This window comes from Conger conger, chromosome 10, assembly GCF_963514075.1.
Source record: "Conger conger chromosome 10, fConCon1.1, whole genome shotgun sequence".
Lineage (NCBI taxonomy): Eukaryota > Metazoa > Chordata > Actinopteri > Anguilliformes > Congridae > Conger > Conger conger.
The window spans coordinates 30,889,439-30,910,364 of record NC_083769.1 but is presented as its reverse complement, the minus strand read 5'-3'; the positions used below and the strand labels follow the sequence as shown (position 1 = coordinate 30,910,364).

Sequence of the window (20,926 nt, the reverse complement as noted above, 5' to 3'; positions counted from 1 at the left end):
TAATTAGACCTAAAACCTAAAAGTGTTTGCTTGTTCCCCGGTCTCCCCTACTACCCCATACAGTCAGAAAGCTTTATATTTTTACAATAGCTAAGAGCAGAGAAGTGCCGCTCTTAGTAGTAACAAATGAGGGATTTACTCAGTGGCTGCGGCTGAGTTTGTTTGTGTACAGTCAGCAGCTGGGATTTCACATCTGTGTCTCTGCTCAGTCAAATGTCACGCCAGGACTGCTATAACATACTGTACACTTCCCCAGCACAGCTGCCTATATGGGCATACACAATCACATATACACATACACTCTCAAACATACAATAATGTACACATTATTGTACACTCACAGACACACACACACACACACACAAAGACATACTGTAATATATGCGCAGCCACCCACACATGGACACATACAAATTCATATTCACGTAAACACACTCTCAGACACACCCACACACACACAGACACAGTCAAATAAATCCTAAACCCCCACATCGTCTTAACCACAAACGTACAATTTTTAAAAATATTATTAGCAGATGTAATATTTTATGCACCCATGAAACATATTTATTTATTGTTAGTACTGTTGTCATGGCTGTGTGTTTGACAAATGAATTTCCCCTAGAGGATTAATAAACCATATCTCATTTCATCCCTCATCTCAAAACTGGTTGATCCATTTCATGATTCCCCGCCGTGAGGTTGGGGTTGAAGCAGTAATCCTTGAAAGCCTCAAAGTGCATGAAGTGCAACACTGAGCTTCCCTTCACGGGAGCCATTTTCCTCCACTGCAACCATTCTCAGGCAAATCAAAAATACCTATGCTAACAATGTAAGGGCCTGACACATTAATGAGGCCGCAGCCATTAGCCTAGGACTGCTCCAGTCAGCCTAATAGCCCAGCAGGATGCAAAACTCTGGCCATTCCCCAATCCCTTGAAACAGACCAATCCATGCTCACCATGAATCATGTTTTATCTGACCTTCAGACAGAAGCAGAATTTGAGTCCTCAGCCAGCATGATCTCTCCACGTGCCCCTCATTGCTGCCTCTCACTGATTAAGGTGTTGCTATGTAAGTGTATAAGGCCTTGCGCACAGTCTACCTTGCTGAAAAAAACAGCTTAAGCTTGGTTTTGAAACGGTTGGTAGCTCGTTGACCAGTTCAGAGCAGCTTCTGGCTTGACCATGGTTTGACCAGCTCAAGCTATGCTTGAAACAGCTGGTCACCCAGCTACCAGCTCAGACAAGCTAGCACTAGCTGTTTGACAAGTGCTATGGCCAGCTTGTCCATGTTGGTTCACAGCAACACCAGCTTATGGTTTTCAAGCTGGCATAGCTGGATTTTACAGCAGGGTAAGATGTGGCCGACAGCCACTCTCCTCTCCTACTTCCTAATATGGGAATGACATTGTTATCCAGTGGGGAATAAAGCAGCTAATGGTCTAGAACAATATACACAGTAGTACATTGGTCTCTCTCTTTTTCTTTGCTTTCTCTCTCTGTCAAAAATGGAAGAGTGAGATAGAGAAAGAGAATTAGGGCAAAAGGAAAAAGATAGTTAAGATAGGAGACATATTACCGTGAACGAGGTAACGATACTGTGTGCAGTGACGGAATGGGAACCTTTATCATTTAATGAGAGCTCATTCACTTCATCACAGCTTCACTTCCAAAGGCCGAGGTGTTTGTGTGACCCGACCAGAGACATAAAGCAGCACTCTGAAGATAGTACCCCTGATTTCAGTTTCAGTCCTCAATCTCATTTCCTGAACCTCAACAGAGTGTTCTCATTAGAGTACAAATTGTGGTTGAGACAAAGTCAGGCAATGGATTATAATGGTACATAACATTTTTTTATAAAATAAAATGAATGACAAATTTGACATGTAATGTGTTTGTACTTCAAGCAATGTAAATGTAATGTAAATCAAGCAGTGAACTTTAAATGACTTTGAATGAACGGAGCAGGCTTCATGTGAATCTAGATAGCTGTAATCATTTTTATTTCCCTCATGACCCTGACTTGGGGGTTTAGGAAGAACCTGACCACACACAAACCTGGTCAGAAACACACTCACGCACACATAGACCCATAAAAACACCCTCACCCCACTTTCCAAATACACATATATTAACACTTTAATTTTATCACACTGTGAAAGGACTGCAAGACATACAGAAATTCAGAAATGGCATTTCCAATCTTTTTACGTGTTTTACGAAACCCAAAACCAGCTTTCATGCCACATGCGCTAATGCTGCCAGCAGCTCTGAGAAAAGTAGAACTTGTGTGCTGAAAGAGTGGCCTCGGTGTGTCACAGCTGTGCAGCAGCATTACTCTCACAGGGCCGTCAGAGCAGAGGTCACGGCTCTGCTCAACCTGGACAGGTTCCTTCCACAGTCTGTTTGTTCAGGGCCTGTTTCCTGCTGTGACTGCAGCAGACCAGTGTCACTCCACAGTTTCTCTGGTTTCTGATTAGATATCACCGTTCTCGCGGTCCTACTTCATTCCGCTCATTCTGTGAAAACACAGCCTAAATTTGTGGCACTGACAGGACATGTTGGTAGCATGCAGGGAAGCCCTGAGCTGTGTTTGCGAAAATGGACTGTGCGGGAGTGAGGCGCACAGACCTCACTGTGAGCCACAGTGTGAGAGAGGCTGTAGTTTCTGCATCAGTAACAGCACACCGCAACACCATGTCACATGCTTAAGCAGGGCAGTGCCTACATAAGTGAGGTCACAGGGGCCATGCAGTAAGATAGGGGCCTGGAAGAGCAAGATTGGCCCCTGACCACGTGCTGTAAAACAGACAATGTCACGGTCAGGGCAACCATGTGTTGTTATAATGACTGTTCAGTCCTCAAGGCAGCCATTTTGTGGTGACGGTGACCACCCGAGGTGAGGACTACATGAGGATGGAAATGATGATTCTGGCTGCACAGCGGTGGGCAGCAGAGCAGATGTGGAAAGCGAGGTAGAAAACGGATCTCTGCAAATCTTTTGCATCTAAACAAGAGAACCTGTCCACCCCTCAGATCTGAGCGCCACTGGCATGCAAGTCGCTGCATGCTCAAAAACACAACTCAAACTCCCCACCATTCCCCACCCTCCAACCGCCCATTTTGTGTTTCACTGGCTGTCGTTCATGGTTCTTTCTTTCTGGAACACCTGTTGAGGGGAGGCCCTTGTCACCGCCAGGGAGATGGGCGAGGCTGATGGCAGGATTCAATAGCGGCAGGTGAAACTGGGCTTTGTGCTCGGCTCAGTTACAGTGTAAATCCAGAGCTCTAACAATTCACTGCTATCTACTCCCGGATGATCATTCTCAACAAACATGTGGGTTTCTACAGATATTGTACTATATAAACACTCAGTGAGCACTTTATTTATCATATAGGCATTGATTAAACTTATTTTTTAGACTTATTGGTCTTCTACTGCTGTAGCCTATCGAATTAGAGGTTTGACATGTTGTGTGTTCAGAGATGCTCTTCTGCATACCACTGTTGTAATGAATGGTTATTTGCGTTACTGTCACCATCTTGTCAGCTTCAACCAGTCTGGCCCTTCTCCTCTGACCTCTCTCATTAACAATGCGTTTATGCCCGCAGAACTGCTGCTCACTGGATGTTTGTCTTTCATCATTCTCTGCAAAATCTAGAGACTGTTGTGCGTGAAAATGCTAGGAGATCAGCAGTTTCAGAGATACTCAAACCACCCTGTCTGGCACTAAAAACCATTCCACGGTCAAAGTAACTTAGATCACATTTCTTCCCCATTCTGACATTTGGTCTGAAAAACAGCTGAACCTCTTGAGCATGTCTGCATGCTTTCATGCATTTGCTTGCTGCCACATGGCTTGGCTGATTAAATATTTGCATTAACAAGCTGGTGTACAAGTGCTTGCTGATTGTATATGCTTCTTAGCAGACACATTTTATCAAAAGCGACATACTGTATGAATTCCTAAATGTTTTAGTACATAGAGTCCCCTGGGATTAAACCCAAAATCTTTGCATTCTTAGAACATTGCTTTATCAACTGAGCAAAAGGACTACTGCATTCAGTGAATATTGTGTTCAAGCTACTGAGCCCTCCTCATTTTTATTAACATTTTGTACCCCTAATCTGTCCAGTTTAGGCTGTCTTTAGTACTTGTAGATAATCTGGGTGAATTTAATTGACGACCATTTAGACCACAGTAAAATTCAGTAAATGATATTAAACTGCTTTCTGTGCACCAAGTCAGAATGAGGTGGTCAGAAGCAGGCCTAAGTCATTTTATGGCTACAGCACTGTGGAAAGGCAAATGGCCATTAAAGACTACATGATTTTGAAGTTTGGTACCATTTCCAGTATGTATTATTGTCTCTTAAATTATGAAATAAATAATACGAAACTTGTATCAATAAAATTGAATTCACAAATAGATTTTACAAAGTAAAGACGTTGTTAAAAAAAATACAAAAACAATTGTTTGTGCTCTCAAACAAATCTCTCCTGAACAGACAAATCTAACAATACTTTTAGGTTTCTTGACATGCTCTATTTGTTGTGGAAAATATTCACCAATGTCCAGGCATTTATTTGATAATGACTCCAGTGGAACCACATGAGTCCTCACTTCAACAAAAATATTTGTGAATCTCATTTTATTTGTGTAATGTTCATATTATACAGTGAAGTAAGAGACATCCAGCATGTGTGTGTGTGTAGGCAACATAAGAAACAAAGAGAAATAGAGGAAGAGAAAGAAAGACTGTGCCTATGTTTGAGAGAGAGAGATAGAGAGTAAGCGAGAGGCAGGCATACAGAGAGAAAGAATAGAGTGCATGATAGAAATAGACAGAGGATAAACATCATGAGAGGAGATAGTGAGGGAGAAAAAGAAAGAGAGAGAGACAGGCCACTGTGGGGAAGCATGTGGACTCAGTTTCTGCTTGCGTGTTTTGGTGTTTTGATGGTGTCATGTTGGGAAGCAGACCTTCCATCAAGAGATAGGGGCTCAGTGAGGGGCTTTTTGCAGGGGGGGTTGGGGCGGCTCCCTGGGTGTAGGTTTGCACATGGGAGATAAAGAAATCTGGCAGAGAATCAACCCAAAAAAGCCTCCTTTGCTGTACCCCCCCTTCCCCTTTCAAACCCCACACAAACACTTCCCAGCCAGGCTCTCTCCGTCACTCATTGTCACGTTGGCAGACGGGCCCCATGAGAGACGGCGCTAGCCCTGGCTGCAGAGGGGGGTGTTTGGGAAAGAGAAAGTGGTGTTACATTAATCAGAGGCTCAGTCCCTAACAGCCTGTCTCCTCCCCCATCACACCCTCAGAGGACCTTGTTAACCACAGCACATTAAGTACACCCTGTGCTGCAAGGAGAATGACCGTAGCGCTGCCTCAGCCGCGGGAGAGCCGTTCCGTCCCCGCTCGCACCGAGAGCAGGCTGTACTGTTTCAAGGCTCAAAGACAAAATGAAAGTCCCTCATCTTTCACTGTCAAAGCCCTTCAGAGCTAGCCCTCACACCACACCGCATCTCCAGGCTGTCAGGTGACGAGAGGGTGAGCTGCGTGCGGATCAAATTACAGGCCCGCGGGCCACTGCCTGGAGAGGAGCGAGGCGGAGGACAACACAAACACTCCCTGACCCCGATGCAAGGCCTGCGAGAGCGTTAGCACAGAGACAGAGACCAGGCTTTCACACCATGGAACAGCCCATAAAGAAACATTCCCATACTGAGCCCAGGACTCTGGAGCTGAGTGCAAAGTGCCAGGGATTAGCGTCCACTGTGAATGCAAATGACTGCGAGAACGCAGGCCTTATCGGAGGCTGTCCCGTCCCTCAGCACCGATGACGGCTTCCCCAAGGGCCGGCCCTGAGTGAGAGAGGTGGCTGGGTCCACCTCTGTCTGCACCTTCTCCCTTTCAGACACTCCATGTCAGATCCTGAGGCCTGGGAACATGGATCCAGCCACTCCGTGCTGAAGACAGGAATCACGCAGGGCCTGGGGGGCCAGACCAAACATAGGATGGACACATTTAGATAGGGGTCCTGTGTGGTGACACTCTCCAGGCTCCTGAGGCATGCTGTTAAAAGCCTGTCAGGGCGGCTACAATATGTACACAGATGTAGAAAGAGCAAAGCCACATTACCCTCCAAATGACCTTGGCAAAGCAAGCCCTGCTACCCAATAAAAATCGGTTTAACCCTTTAAAAACAAGTTGGCTTGAGTTTGTTTCTGTCCTTAGCATCTGTTGCTAAGGGCATAACGAAGCGTGAAGATTAGTCACTTTTCAGGTTAACGACTAACATTAACAACTGATTGTGTAACTGCCAATTTACTCGGCCGGACCCCGGAGTGAAAACAGTTCTGAGGAAACCCCTGACGTCAAGAGGGAGAAGGGCGTGCTGGAGATTAGAGGCGAGATCTGGGCAGTGCTGCTCAGGAGCATGCATGTCAGCTGTGATACTGCAGCAGGGGGCCTCCAGGTCTGGAAATACCCTGTACACTTGGCAATGAGGGGTGAAGGGTGAAGCAATGCTGATGACATAACACCAATGCGCATGTGTGAGTGAGGTACACTAAAACAGGACCGTGCTTTTTAAAAATGTTCAAATGTAAACGCTTCAATACTGGAGGCAGGGAGAAATGAAGCGAATGGTAGGTTATTTGACTATGAGTCCGACCATACGCATGAGTTCACTCATGAGTTTGAATTTCTCACGGTCACATTTGTCAAAAAATAGGAAAAGGTCAGAATTTCAACCGTCAACAAACCGCCTATTTGCAATGGCATGCCATTTAACAAGGCTACCTTGTTACCCAATGTTCAGCATTGGCTGCATAGGGTTTGTATGGGTAGCAGTGGTTTAACTTCATACAATATGCCTTCCAAGAAGCCATTTCTCTGGAATCACGCAATGCCGATTGCCGTATTTGCACAACAGTACGGGTAATTCCACAGAACATTCCAGCACCACAGCTCTACACGGCAGCAGCCAGAAAGCATTTAATAAATGTGAAACAAACTGAAGCAGTCAAACTGAACATTTCACACACAACTAAAATCAAAAGGCTGGAAACGCAATAAAAAAATATGAGAGGCCTCCAGGCCTAACAGAGGCACTGTCACATCAAGCTGCAGAACACATGGCACCAGTCACTCAAACATAAGGGCAAAAACACAAGCACCTGTCATTCACAGACACACAACAGTACACAGTAACCTGACCCCTGAGCAAAGCTCTGCCCACGTGTCAGAGAAACGCACTTCAACTTTAAATGAGGAAACAAAATCTTGTATTTACAAATCCTTTATTTTTTTATCTTTTTTTGCATGGATTCATTGTACATAAATAGCATGGTACTGAAATGCTCCAAGGACTACGGTGTCAGCAGGCTGCAACTGTGACAAAGAAATCCTTCAGAAACGTGCCATTGTGTGTGTTATGAGTCAGCCAAGAAACGGCACGTTCCAGTTGCAGAGGACTTTCCATCCATTTCCTCTGGACAAACTTTTAAATAAAACTACAAAATATCCAGAGCAAGTTTGTAACTTATGCATCTTTAAATATTTTAAACATAAATACTGTAATTTACCTCAATTGCAGCAATTTCCTAAAATGGTATACATACATGTCGTTTTAAAAAGCAACATTGGCATGATTATCTTAGATTAACAGTTATATAAAATACATAGATATTACAGTGTCAACTACCTTATACATTTTTACCCTCATCTCGTACTGCCCCCAGCTTAATTGCATATTAATCAGTTGTGATTATCTACATCCACCTACAATAATTTACTAAGAATAAGAGGTGAACACAGCCTCAGAAATGGTAGAAATCTTTAAAGAATCCTGTATCAAAAATGGCCACAGACATTCACAGTGAGGGGCTGTAAAACTAGTGAAATAGCAGTTTTTAAGGCCTCGTATTCCTGACGTGGTGATCGCCCGCGGTGTCCCTCGGAGGGTGGCTCACTCATTGGCCGAGTGCCTGGAGGAGGAGGGGGCATGAGCGCGGAGGTTGCCTCCCGGTTTTTGCAGCATATTGGTCAGGGAAGCCGCCACTCATCGCCGTAACCAGGCAGCAGGGCCGTCGCCCCTCCTCCCTCAGTGGGGGCTGCTGTTCTCAGAACCCCCCCACTGTTCTCTCGCAGCTCAAACACACGGCTGCATTTGGCAACTGACATGGGTGAGGTCACCATTTATACAATGATTATTATTATAACATTAATGATAATAACGATGATAACAATATTAATAATAGCAACAAATTGAAGAACATGAGTGTTTCTGGGGAAGCCCTTTGGTGTGATCACAGTCTCCTCAGTAACAGATTCTCATCCTGATGTCATAGTGCAATTGTCACTGCTCGTCTGCATGGCGTTCCTGCCCCCGCTCACTGCATGCGGTCCGGCTGCACCTGCTGGGGGGGGTACTGGAGGAAGGCGGTGGGCTGGCTGGCCCCGCTCTGGAGGGCCTGCTGCAGGGGGGCCGGGCCGGGGCCCTGGGCGGAGGAGCTGGGGGCGTAGCCGTAGCCCAGGAAGCCCGGGGAGGCGGCGTAGGGGTACTGCTCGAAGGCAGACGAGGCGTACTGGGCGTAGGCGGCGCTGTAGTCCAGGTAGGGCGAGCTGAGGGAGGACAGCTGGGACGGCATCAGAAGGCTGGGCTGCACCAGGGCCTGGGGGTACACGTACTGCTGAGCAAGCCTACACACACACACACACACACACACAGAAAGAGAGAAGTCAGAACCACACCTACACAGCACCACGATTACACAGCAGCCCCGCCATTCCACTCCAACTGTACTTAAAAGCCAACACCCATTAGCTTTTAGGAAACAACCAAAAGTGATGAGCAAGCAGAGGTTTTGCATTTAAAAGTGAATTCGCACTGTTGTTCTAGCAGAATGTACATGACATCGGGTTGAAATGGGATAATTAGAAATGAGGCAAGGCCTCCAGAGAAACGAGTGGAGAAGCCATTTCCTCAGGAGGGACACCCGTCGTACTGGGATCATACAACGGGCCCCTGCATGTTGTGTGGAAACCATTTCCTTCAGGATAATTGAGAAGCAGCCAGACCATCGGGTGGTTGATATGAAGACCGTTTCAGAGACTCAGAGAATTCAGAGTCAGGAGAACAGATATGCTCTTGAAAGTGTTGATCAGTAGTAGAGTCATTCACTGCTGCTCTGGGGATATGGACAGCAGAGAGGAGGTTGTGGTGGTCTCTAACCTGCCCCAAGTATGAGGGGGACCTCTTTCCACTCCGCTCTGCTGGCCAGGACAGAGAGGGAGGTCAGTTAGAGAACTGTGACTGTACTAATGTTTGACAAGTTCTTACTAGTTTCAGTTCCCTTTTTATTATTATTTTTATTTTAGTTTTCCTTTTCACCAAGAAATGTTGATATAAATAAATTAATAAGTTCTCAAATCTATACTTGTGCTTCGATAAGTAAAAGTGTCTTAGGCGTGTGAAGATTTCATTCCACTTGAGGTATGGTGGAGGAGGGACTTCATTTCAGGCATCAGTGACCCTCAATATGGGGGGAAAAAAAAAAACCTCTACATTAAACCTCTTACACTGCAAAAACCAAAAAATAAGTCACTCTTAAGCATTTTAGTCTTATATTTAGACTTAAAATCTTATTTCTATTACTATTTATTATAATATATAACCATGCACCTATGAATACTTTCTATTACTTTTTTCTAAGGAAGATTGCCAATGAGGTGAGGGTTCTTTCAAGATCTGACAATGGGGTAAACAAATTAACAAGCTTTTTGTTCCCATGAGAAAAAAATAATAGATTTTAAGTGCCATTACAAGAGTAAAACACTTGTTAAAACAGACATTTTTGCAGTGTAGGTTTATGTACAGATCTGTGACTTTTGTTGCTTCAAACCAAATCAGCTCAGTCAGGTGGTGCCTGAGGGAGCCAATCAAAAGGCACATTGGCCCTCCCCCCCACAAGCCTAGGTGATCACACTTCACACCGTGATTACCACCATCACTTCATGCCAAAGCCATGCTAAAATTAGAGGAGATCTCCTCCCCAGAATACCATAGCCATTTCAGAGCATATCACAAGCCCAAACACACAGAAAAAAAACAACAGAAAACAAAACACTGCACTCCAGCCCCCCCTCCCCCTCCAATCCAAACCACGGCACACCAACCCCCACACGGTCAAGAGACCCGCACTCCCTGTCCGGCACCTCGGAGACTGCCACGGCGTCAGCCCTTCAGCCAGGGACCTCTGTGGGGCCGAGAGGAGCCGCGGGGGGGGGGGCGCTACGCTGCGGAGGCGCTTAGCGTGCCGCTTCACTGGGGCAGCACATAGACAGAGACACACAGCAGCACAGATGAGAAGGAGCATGGCCAGACTATCGCTGTGATGAAACCCCTGACCAGCTCACTGACCGTGAAGGGCTTGAGACTTCACAACTCTATGTAAATGAATGGGGATCAACTGCCAACCCAGTACAGTCCAGGTCTAGTTTGCGGCTGAAAGAAACGCTACAAAACTAAATGAACGTTGAAGGTCGAGGAGAATCAAAAATAGGTCTGTGAAAGCCATGGCACCTACGCAACATCTCCGAGGGAAACATGAGCCACCCACGCCTCCTCTCGGGGGTGGTGGACTGGGCCCCATCGCTGACTCCTGCTCCCTGCCAGTCTCATCAGCGAGCGGTGACCCAAGGACCCAGATGTAGAACATGCCAGAAATGAGTCTCAGCACTGCTTACAAACAAACACTGGGAAATCAGGCCTTGCTGTGCTCGCACTCAGAACAGCAGCAGCATGCTAAAGACCAGCACTGACACTACATCAGGAACTACACCACAGCATGGATCATCGGCGATGCATTAATGAGCAAAAACAGCTGCGAGCAGCCACCTGCCACCACAACTGTTGCCATCCGATCCATCACGTCCTCCCCCACTGTTCCTGTCCCGAGACAGTCCTGCATCACACACCCTACCCCTGCAAATCGTCCCCAGGCGGATCTACAGTGTCGCGCTGGCCTCACTGATGACCGTTACTGAGGGTACTGAGGAGACGTTCACCATGAGGGTGGCCTACTGACCAACAGCGAAAGGGAAGCAACTATGGTCTTCCAGTAAGCTCAGAAATATTACACAAGCCAAAAAAACATGCAAATTGGTTTCAGTTGCCATTTTTTGGTGCCGCTGCAATTGAGCAATTGTTTTGAGTGGGTTGTGTCAACTTGCTTCTGCTTTTTAAGTCTAGATTGACATCACCACTCTGAATACATCCGAACTAACCACCCTGAACACTCTGGGGACAGCTCCTCAGACGGTCTGTCTGAGGCACAAACAGGCTGAAAGGCCAGCGGGTTTATCTGGCGAGCAGCTGACGCATGACGCTGCAGAGGCACAGGGGACTGGCAGCGCTGATAAAGAACAGCATTCTGGGAAATCCTCCACAGCAGACACATGGCCTCAAGTGGTAGAAAAGGTTTCAACATGTCTGACGAGTGAGCCACCAGCCCAACACAGACACCTCAGACCCACAGAAAAAACAAAACCAAAACAACATTCACTTGTCAAACTACTGGGCAGAAAAAACAGACTAGGGCAGAAAGGAAAAAAGGGAGCATTTTACAACACCATCTTAAAGGGACCCCTCACTTTCTAACTGAGGAAGGCGGTAAAGACAGAAAGGCAAGCCCAGCCCTGGTCTTACACAAGTGCGATCCTTGACAATGCTCAGAACAATTTGCACTGTCAGCCACCCCCTCCCCCCACTGCCCAGATAAAGTCTTGCAGTCGCTCAGGCTCTAATCCTGTCCATAGTTTAAGCTGCTTTGTTTGAACAGGAAATGTGCAAAGCCCTCACCACTGTCTCTCCAGATCTCAGTTCTCTGTGCCGGCGTGGCTGTGCTGGCAGTTAGCAGATGGTGCTGCAACATCCTGCCGACGTGGCAGACCGAAGCCCAGAGGCTTTCAGGCCACTGCCCCGACCCAACACCCGCCCCAACCCGACAGCCCCCCTGAGCTGGCCACTGCCCCGACCCAACACCCACCCCAACCCGACAGCCCCCCTGAGCTAGCCACTGCCCCAACCCAGCACCTGCCCCAACCCGACAGCCCCCCTGAGCTGGCCACTGCCCCAACCCAGCACCTGCCCCAACCCGACAGCCCCCCTGAGCTGGCCACTGCCCCAACCCAGCACCTGCCCCAACCCGACAGGCCCCCTGAGCTAGCCACTGCCCCAACCCAGCACCTGCCCCAACCCGACAGCCCCCCTGAGCTAGCCACTGTCTCGACCCAGCACCTGCCCCAACCCGACAGCCCCCCTGAGCTGGCCACTGCCTCGACCCAGCACCCACCCCAACCAGACAGCCCCCCTGAGCTAGCCACTGCCCCAACCCAGCATCTGCCCCAACCCGACAGCCCCCCTGAGCTGGCCACTACCACTGGTTATTGAAAGTGAAGGACTATCATGTGGCCTGAACGCTGAGACCGGTGCTATCACACAGCCATCTGTGTGTGAAAAGACCGTAGCCAGTGAAAAGCAGAAGGTCCTCTCTATGGCACTGAACGGGGAAATGTGTCAGTTAGGAAGGAACAATGTTGCTCTGTTCCTGAGGAAGCTCACTCACAACACCTGTAAAGCGTTTGAGCCTGCTTTCTACTCCGCGCACCAACGCTCCCCCAGACAAAGGGGCCTCCTGACACCGAATGGAATTTATCGTTACGCGAGCCGGTTTGGCCGAGCGAGGTTCGCTCCCGCCCACACACGACGCCCGACGAGCCTGCAGTCATGGCGAGGTAACCAGGATTTACACGGCTTATGGGCCCGGGGAACGCGGCCGTGTGACAGGCTGAACCCTTAACCGACTTCACAGATCCTGTTGGACAGGTCTGGCCCTCTGGCTACAACATACGTCTCAGTAAACACCAGCCACCGGCGTCACACTGCGATACTACAGCTACAGTTAGCCAGAGAGGAGAGAAGCGGCTCAATTAGTGGGGTTCGCCTAACCTGAAGGGTAAGAGGTTTCATTCCAGGGTGGGTATGTTGCTGTAAATCGGAATTGCTGGACAGTGGTATAATTTACTCATATGTTAACTGCCAATTATTAAATTAATTAAATTAGAAATCAATTTGAGGTCCTTTATGGCATATGGAGAAGTGCAAGAACATGGAGTAAAGCTTGGATGGAGTCTGACTTGACTTGAGTGACAGGTTTACTTTAGTGGGGAACTGAAGCTGTTTTAACACTAATAACACAGGGAGCTTCTGACTCTGACTGCAGGCCTTGTGCCCATTCACACAGCTTAGCCCAAACACCCAAACTCTGTTTCCTCAAATACTTAACCCAGAGCATTATGCTTAAAGAGGAAAACAAAAGCTCACATTTAGCTCTAATGGGAGGAAAAAAAAAACAGTCCGACACAGAACCGAGCAGAGCCAAGGGGACACTACAACTGACAGCTGTGTATGTACAACACCCACCCACCCCCTAACATGACACATCCAGGACAACTCCTCATCCCAACTGCAAACTGAGTCATCCGGCCTCTTTCACTCAGTGGCGAGAGTCAGCTGTTTGGGACAGACTCTTTTCAGCTCCTGTTGGCCCATAGAGGACCTCACACATCCAAGCTTGGGACGGCTCGCTTGTTTTCACAGGACGCTGTCAATTCATCACTCATTCATGAGCCCTTTGGGCTAGGGTTTGCTCAATTCCCTAAAAGCCATTTCAGATCAATAATTAAAGGGAAACTGTTTAAAATTTAATCGGCATTGAGCTAAAATGGTGGCTGAGGGGACGCAGAGCCCATCAGACCTGAGGACTAAACGACATTATATGAAATAACTCAATGACACCCCAGAGCGCTGCTAGCCTCACAATCGATGCAAAATTACTTTGAAGCTTCACAATGCTGAACCAAATGAGCTACTAGCTATTATGCACTCCAGAGAAACCGGACATCCAGGAGGCACACCTGGCTTCTAGGTAAACTCGAACTGTACAACTGAATTCTGACATGTGCCATTAAACACCAGTAATAAGGGGACCACCTGGGGAAAGGACCCCATTTACAGACCAATAGCAGAGATGAAAGTGCTAGACTACATGAGGGAGCCAGGGGTCATCAGGGGTTGACGGTTGACTGGCAGTACGCCTCGGTTGAAACCATCCACCACGGAGGCACGGGTGCGATGAACAGGCAACCCTACCGCTGGCCACGAGTCAACCAGAGCACGGACGTGCCTCCCACCATCCTGTCTGAACAACTCAATCCCACCAATGGGTGGCCCTGCCTCCTCCTTGACAGACAGGTCAGGCAAGACCAACAAACGGGCCAGGAGGGGGCTTCTCACCTAGCCAATGAAGCTCTAGAGAGGGGCACGAGAAGATGGCCTAAAAATGGAAATACTCTAAACAGGCATCCAGCGGCAACCCTACCATCAGCATAAAAAACACCATCAAGTACAATGCAGGCAGAGGGCTTCTGTGTGGCACACCAGTGAGCTACCAACTGAGGAACTTTAAAGGACACCAGGCAGCCTTCTCAAGAGTTTCACAATTAAAAAGGGTCCAGACCAAGCTCTATGCAGTGTTGTGAAACCCCAGCCACTGACAAAAACAACAGTCTCCAATTTTAGCAAAGCAATGCTAATCTTGCCAATTTAAATTTTAGCAAGATATGGAGACAAATTCCCCCAATTTGACAACACTGGCTCGGTGACAATATTTCACTACATGCTAGATTTACCCTGCAAATACAAGTAAGGGGGCAGAGGTGCCCATCCTGACTGTTTATGCTGGGATAAGGGAATGTGCAGCCCAGGCAGAGGTTCTCTGGGGTGAGGTGAGGACATTCCCCTCCTCAATGCCACAGGAGCTTCAGCCATCAGCACACAAATACATCACCATTAATAACACATTATTATCTGTGCACCACTTCCACAGACAGCCGCCATGTCATACAGGGGCACTGGGGGATGCTACGTTAGCTTATGTATCCAAATGGCTATATCGCCACGTTCTGAGAGAAGTCAAAAAAGCGAATAGGACAGCTTCCAAGAGCATTTTCTTGTTATTGGGTGCAGTCTATGGTCCCACCGCTCAATAATTCAATTAATTAAAATAAAAAATGCAGGTCAGTTTATATGAATGCATTTTATAATTCAATAAGTGAAATGAAACTTCCTAATTAATTTAAAGGAAAAACTCTGGTTAGAGTTTTTGAGGCACCAGTAAACAGGCGCATTAGAGTCACCAGGATGAGATCATTCAGACAGTTAATTAGAGACTCCATTAAAGTCAGTGTTATGGTGTGCAGGCGCCCCTCTGCTACTTACCCATACTGCCTCTGGATGAGGGCTGGGTGGATCTGCTGCATGCCAAGAGAGAAACCTTGGACAGAAGAGGGGAGAACATGTTACGGAGAAGACACAGGACAAAAGTACAGATTAAAGACAGTCTCTCTCCCTGTTGTGAGGTTTACTCCAGTGTAAGAGTAGCCCCTGACTCAGAGGGGAACGACTCTTGCTTCACTCTGCCCGCTGCTCCACATGAATCATCTTCGGAGTCAGCAGCACGGGACCAGGGCTGAGTGTACACATCAGTGCGGCCGAGACAGGCACTCAGAAGACCCTCAGGCCCTGCATGCGAACGTCTGCTCTCCAAGCCGTGCTCTTGTGTGCCTTGGGCAATGCTGTTATGAAAATCAACTCCACTCCCCCAAAGAAATGTGGACCAGTTCAGGAGGCAAAGGAGGTGGTGAAAAATTAAAAACCCAAAATGGGATTACTTTCAAGTTTGGGGGAGAATTCGGATTAGGGGTTCCAGCAGAGAGAGGAGGTGAATGTACTCATAGAAGAGGACAGAACGGAGCCTCTGGAGTGAGGATGCAGAAGAGCCAGGTGATAGGGAGAGCAGCAAGGCACTCGGACTCCTCACTAAATCACTGGTCGTCAAACGCAGGAAGCAGGAAGTACATGGTGCATAAGTCAGGCCTGTCCCCGTCACTCACTTTAACCTGCGCCTGAAGCACTGGCCCCACTCTTATAAAAGAACTTATTGAGAACTTTGAAATTAGTATGACGTGTCATTGCGAGGTTAGACAGCAGTCAGTGGTGAATCTTAGGGTGTTCCAAGGAAATACAAAATGCCCTCGGATTTAAAGACTTTGTAGCATCAAATGAGTGATTCACTGATCACTGAGACAGTGCCGTATACAGCCCCACATTTACACCCCATTTACCACACTACCTCCAGCAGAGAACAAGCACACCGAAAACCCGAGTGAGGCACCCAGTTCCGCTTACCAGGGGAAAAAAAAGAAAACTGATGCAAATGCAATGAGATCCTAAATACTGAAGGAGCGCGACCCAGTTTGATTCATGTCCGAAATGTCTAGAACCCCAACAGAATGGAGCCGGCCTGTCTCTGGTGACAAATACTAAATGGATTTTCAAAGCAGGCTACTGCGTTCCTTTGGCTGCCAGGACTTCCCATGTTTGTGGTCTACTTATCTTTAGTTGCTGTTAACGGTCTCAAATTGAAGCTCAATGCAGGTACCCTTTCCTGTGTAGCATCATGGAGCTGTGCAGAAGTAGACTAGTGTAGCCTGTGGGCTATTGCTACACAATAATACACTGAGTGCACAAGACATACGCCCACATATGGATACATTTTTAAGAAATGACATAAGAGAACATAAATATCTGGCAGTTACCATCTTGTATCCCAAAAAAGGACTTTGTGGTCAATCTTGTATTTTGGTCTCATTTTATGCTGTTAAGAACCACCTCTGGGTGAAAAATATGAAACCATCAAGCTAGCATAATGAACATAAACATAACAGTCAAGAGAGATGACACAGCTCTTAACACTATAATCTGTCAAATATGTTCACGAGGGCCCACAAAGGAATGATGGAGAAAATGTTTTGGGAGGTTTTGAAAGTAAAAATTCCCATGCTTTTAAAGTGTTTCCACGTGTTATGTGAAGGGTGTCACAAGCAAGCTGCCTGGCTTTAAGCAATGTCAGTCTCTGTTGTTAATTCAGTAAGACAGGATGTTTGTCTTTTGACATGAAAATAAATTACTGGAATCAGTTGTAAATTGTGTGCGAGAGTGTCAAAAGGAAGAGGGCATATTTCAAGCATTTCCATAGAAATCAGCAAGTAAATGTTTGTACGTACATAAGCATGTGTGCAAGTGTCAGTGTAAACGGGGACTTAAGCAGTGCTCACCTCTCTCCCGCTCACCTGTCTGCAGGCTGCGAGGCTTGGCTCCCAGGTAAGCCAGGTTGACGTTGGCCTTCCTGCCGTCGATGATGGGGTTGGGGTCCTTACACGCCCGCTCAGCAGCCCCCCGGTCTGTCATGGTCACCTGAACGGGAATAGGAGGTTTTAGTCAGGACATTCCACTCCAACCAACTCTGAACTGCCTGTGAACCAGTGACCGGAGTGAAGCAGTAGGATTCCAAAATTAAACTGAATCCCTTTTGCCGACATACAAATCCTCCGGCTTTAAACGGCTATCACAGAGGACAAAACCGCACACTTGGCTATTCATCAGAGCGGTTCAAGCTTCCCCCACACACCCCCCACCCCCAACAACATGACAACTAAAGCTTTTGAACACAATGAAAGCAGCATTGCTCAACCTCTGAACATGTGGTTTTGAGAGGGTGAAGTTTACAGTTACAGGGTAAGATAAAGAAATTAAAGAGATTAAAAAATAAATCCAATGAAAGCTCCTGATTCTTCCTAACTTTGCTCCAAACTCAAAAGCAGTGCCGGGTGAAGTGCTGTACATTCATGTCGCTGTGGAAATTCTGGCCCTGATAGGAGGAACGAGTGCAGAATGAGCGCCAGTTCCCTGAACAAAGAGAGCACGCGGGAGCACTGCTTTTACACTGGAAATATAAAGACAGGGGGGCCCTACCACTCTGACCTCATTTCAAGGAACAGTGGCTGTTCTGTGAATATGTCAGTGAGCAGAGCTGCCTCTGTGTGTGTGTGTGTGTGTGTGTGTGTGTGTGTGTGTGTGTGTGTGTGTCTGCATGCATGCATCTGTGTTTAGTTCAGTTTCTTCAGACAAGATGAACTTAAGTGGGGAGAGGAGTATGCCAACAGAAACACCACATTTTAAACTGTACCACAACAATTCTCAGAGCTTGTACAACTTGTCAATCCAGTACTCTCGTGCATTGCTTCTAGGCTATTAGTTCTGTGACATTAACATTGAGGTGCATTTTCAGCTTGTGAGGATGAAAATCCAGCTGTAATAATAAAAAAAGCACATTCCTGCCTACACACACACTCACATTAGCCACAAGTCATACTGATAAATTCAGCAAAACGAATTGGTGCACAAGTTGGAAACGCATCAAGGGTGCTTTCTGTACAAGCATTACAAGCCAATTTGTAGAGACAGTAAGGTCCTGGAGAGCCTGAAAGGAACTATGGTGTCAGAATACTCCATAACAGAACAAGGTTTCAGACCAAACACATGACCCTCCCCATCAGTCATGCTGATGACTGAAATGACAAAATGAATGACTGGATGTTCCTAAGACTATCGCTCTCTCTCTACACTATTAAACAAAAAAGGAAGTGAATTAAACTGCCATCTCCTCACAGCTCCAACTGCAATGAAAAATGCAGCACTGTTACAAAAGTTACCAATTTCAACATTAGCGGAAATTGTATAAATAATAAAATGTATAGGCCAAAAAAGTATATAAAAAATACAATTATGAAACAAATAGTCCTACTGTTTTCTGAAGACTTTACTCGTTGCTTAAATTCCCATATAGGCATAAAGTAAGGGTGAAGTGCCTCAGATTTTAAAAATTAATACATATTTGGTCACTGAAGCACCAAACGGCCCAACCTTGAAATTGCATTTAAATAAATGATCTACTTAGTCTTCAACACGTTATTTCCCAAACAGCCTTAGGCTGTATACCTGTGGGCTAACAAACAGAAAACTAAACTTGGCTACTTTGTTCATACTATATTTAAGTTCCGCATTATCCACTGATTAATGGCATTCTTGATGTGGAACAAGCATATCACTTTATCGTGATGGGCCAAGTATTGAGGAACGTCTTGTTCCATAACATTTTGAGAACATAGGAACAGTAAAGATATGATGAGCGCGAGAGTGTTTGTGCGTGTGCGTGTGCGTGTGCGTGTGTGCGTGTGTGTGTGTTGTATTTATATCAATAACACGACTGAAACAAAGAAGTGAGACGAATTGCCTGATCAAGGGTAACACCTGGAAGTTTCAATATCAAACCGTTAGAACAATAAAGCCCAGCTTCCGGAAGGAAACGTGAAGGAACAACTTGGAAGTTTGCATACGGACGAATAAACCAAATATGTTCAATTCGACACTTCGTTTTGTCAAGTAGGCTTTAACTGTTGACATGACGACTGTGCAAAACATTACATTGTGCGGTATTAAACTAAGACATCAACCGTAAACAGTTAATGACGTGCGTCTAAGAATGTCTCCGTTTTTATTTCACAGGACCAGGCCGCCAAAGCAAGTGTCTGAGTGACATGTGTAAGTGACAATTACCCCCCGCTCAATACAATAGTCGCACATTTTAGTCAACATGCATTCAACGAGTACATTACTTAATTGTGCAGTTAAAGGCCGTGTTATTAATTCCAAAAAAATCCAGTTTCAGAGACATGTCGCAATATCAGATACAAGATATGGGATTAAGGTTCAAATTTGATCATTTAGAATATGGATGTTAACTCATTGATCGATAAACATGCTGCTGATTGTTACCCAACATGTACTGTAGCTAAACTGTTACCAAAACAAGAACTTGGCTTGGAGCAGACACGCGAGAATCACCAAGTTTTATAGCAACGTGACAGCATATTAATTACGGCGAATTTGTATTACAGTACCGCTAGCTACTTACAAAGCCATATCCTCTGGATTTGCCAGTCTGCCTGTCCGTTATCACCACAGCCTCGTCGATCTCCCCGAACGCCTCGAAATATTTTCTGAGAGAGGCATCGTTGGTGTGGTACGGCAAACCGCCCACGAAAATCTTTGTAAAAGTAGTGTCTTTTTGAATTGTTGGATGCATAGCTTCCAGGGCTCCGTTCACAAACTGATGCAAAAGCATTAGCTAGTTAATATCTGGTAACTACAGCGAGCGGTTAATAACCAACATGTACAGGTAGGCTACTGGTGGTAAAGTAGCTCGCTAGCTAATACGAGCAGCAAACCCTCAAATTGTTAAACATTTGAATAAAATACTATGAAAAACAACAAAATGAGGTAGACGATATTTGGTTATGAGCCGGCGCGCAACTATAAATTTTCGCCACTGAGCTAACGTTAGTAGACCTTTACTTCCATGAAATGTATCCGCCTTGCTCGTGTTCTTTGGAGTCACTACACAGAACTTCTGCTCCCTTCTGCTGTCTAAGCAGGTGCTGTGACTTGCTGACTGAAAACGCTCCCGGAAAGGAATTTATACTGATTGAGAATATCCCACGCCTCTTCATTTTCTTGCCCAATATGCAATGAGTGTCCTTCGTCAGGCGACACCCCTTGCAGTTTTGTTATGACGTTCTACACTTGACGTTATGCCAATCCCTCCCACACTCCACCCCACCCCACCCTAACGCTGTCCGCTTGCACCTGCTTTTGTCTTTTACTACACAAAGAAAAGCTGAAGCTGCTGTAGCCAGCGACTCTCAAACACACTCAGTTACTACTGTTTAATTAACATTCTGTTGCGCTTTGAAACACAGTTCAGAAAATGCATAGATAAAGGCAATAGTGCCTATTATTGCATTTACCGTTACGTTTTTTGTTCAGATGTATTCCATCATCTCCAGCCACGTGTATTTGTAATGTATTATTTTAATCGGCTTATAATTTAAAC

General features: G+C 46.3%; 1 protein-coding gene across 2 annotated transcripts; it reads right to left on the bottom strand.

Annotated features, from left to right (window-relative positions):
* Nucleotides 1-7,292: 7,292 nt before the first annotated feature.
* On the bottom strand, nucleotides 7,293-20,509 carry LOC133138203 (RNA-binding protein 38-like). Of its 2 annotated transcripts, none has more exons than XM_061256757.1 (4): nucleotides 19,949-20,509; nucleotides 17,250-17,388; nucleotides 15,352-15,406; nucleotides 7,293-8,711 (listed from the first exon to the last, which is right to left on the bottom strand). In XM_061256757.1, the coding sequence occupies exons 1-4, from the start codon at nucleotides 20,156-20,158 to the stop codon at nucleotides 8,402-8,404; spliced, it is 714 nt and encodes a 237-aa protein (XP_061112741.1). In that variant the 5' UTR covers nucleotides 20,159-20,509; the 3' UTR covers nucleotides 7,293-8,401. The 2 variants fall into 2 exon arrangements, with proteins under 2 accessions (XP_061112741.1, XP_061112742.1); XM_061256758.1 differs by having other exon boundaries at nucleotides 17,265-17,388.
* Nucleotides 20,510-20,926: the final 417 nt, after the last annotated feature.

Coding starts and splice junctions, on each gene's coding strand:
- LOC133138203 (XM_061256757.1), bottom strand. CDS start 20,158: ATGCTTTTGCATCAGTTTGTGAACGGAGCCCTGGAAGCTATGCATCCA. Junction 17,389..19,948: donor AATCCAGAGGATATGGCTTT/GTAAGTAGCTAG, acceptor ATTCCCGTTCAG/GTGACCATGACAGACCGGGG. Junction 8,712..15,351: donor CTCATCCAGAGGCAGTATGG/GTAAGTAGCAGA, acceptor GTGTGTGTGTAG/GCTTGCTCAGCAGTACGTGT.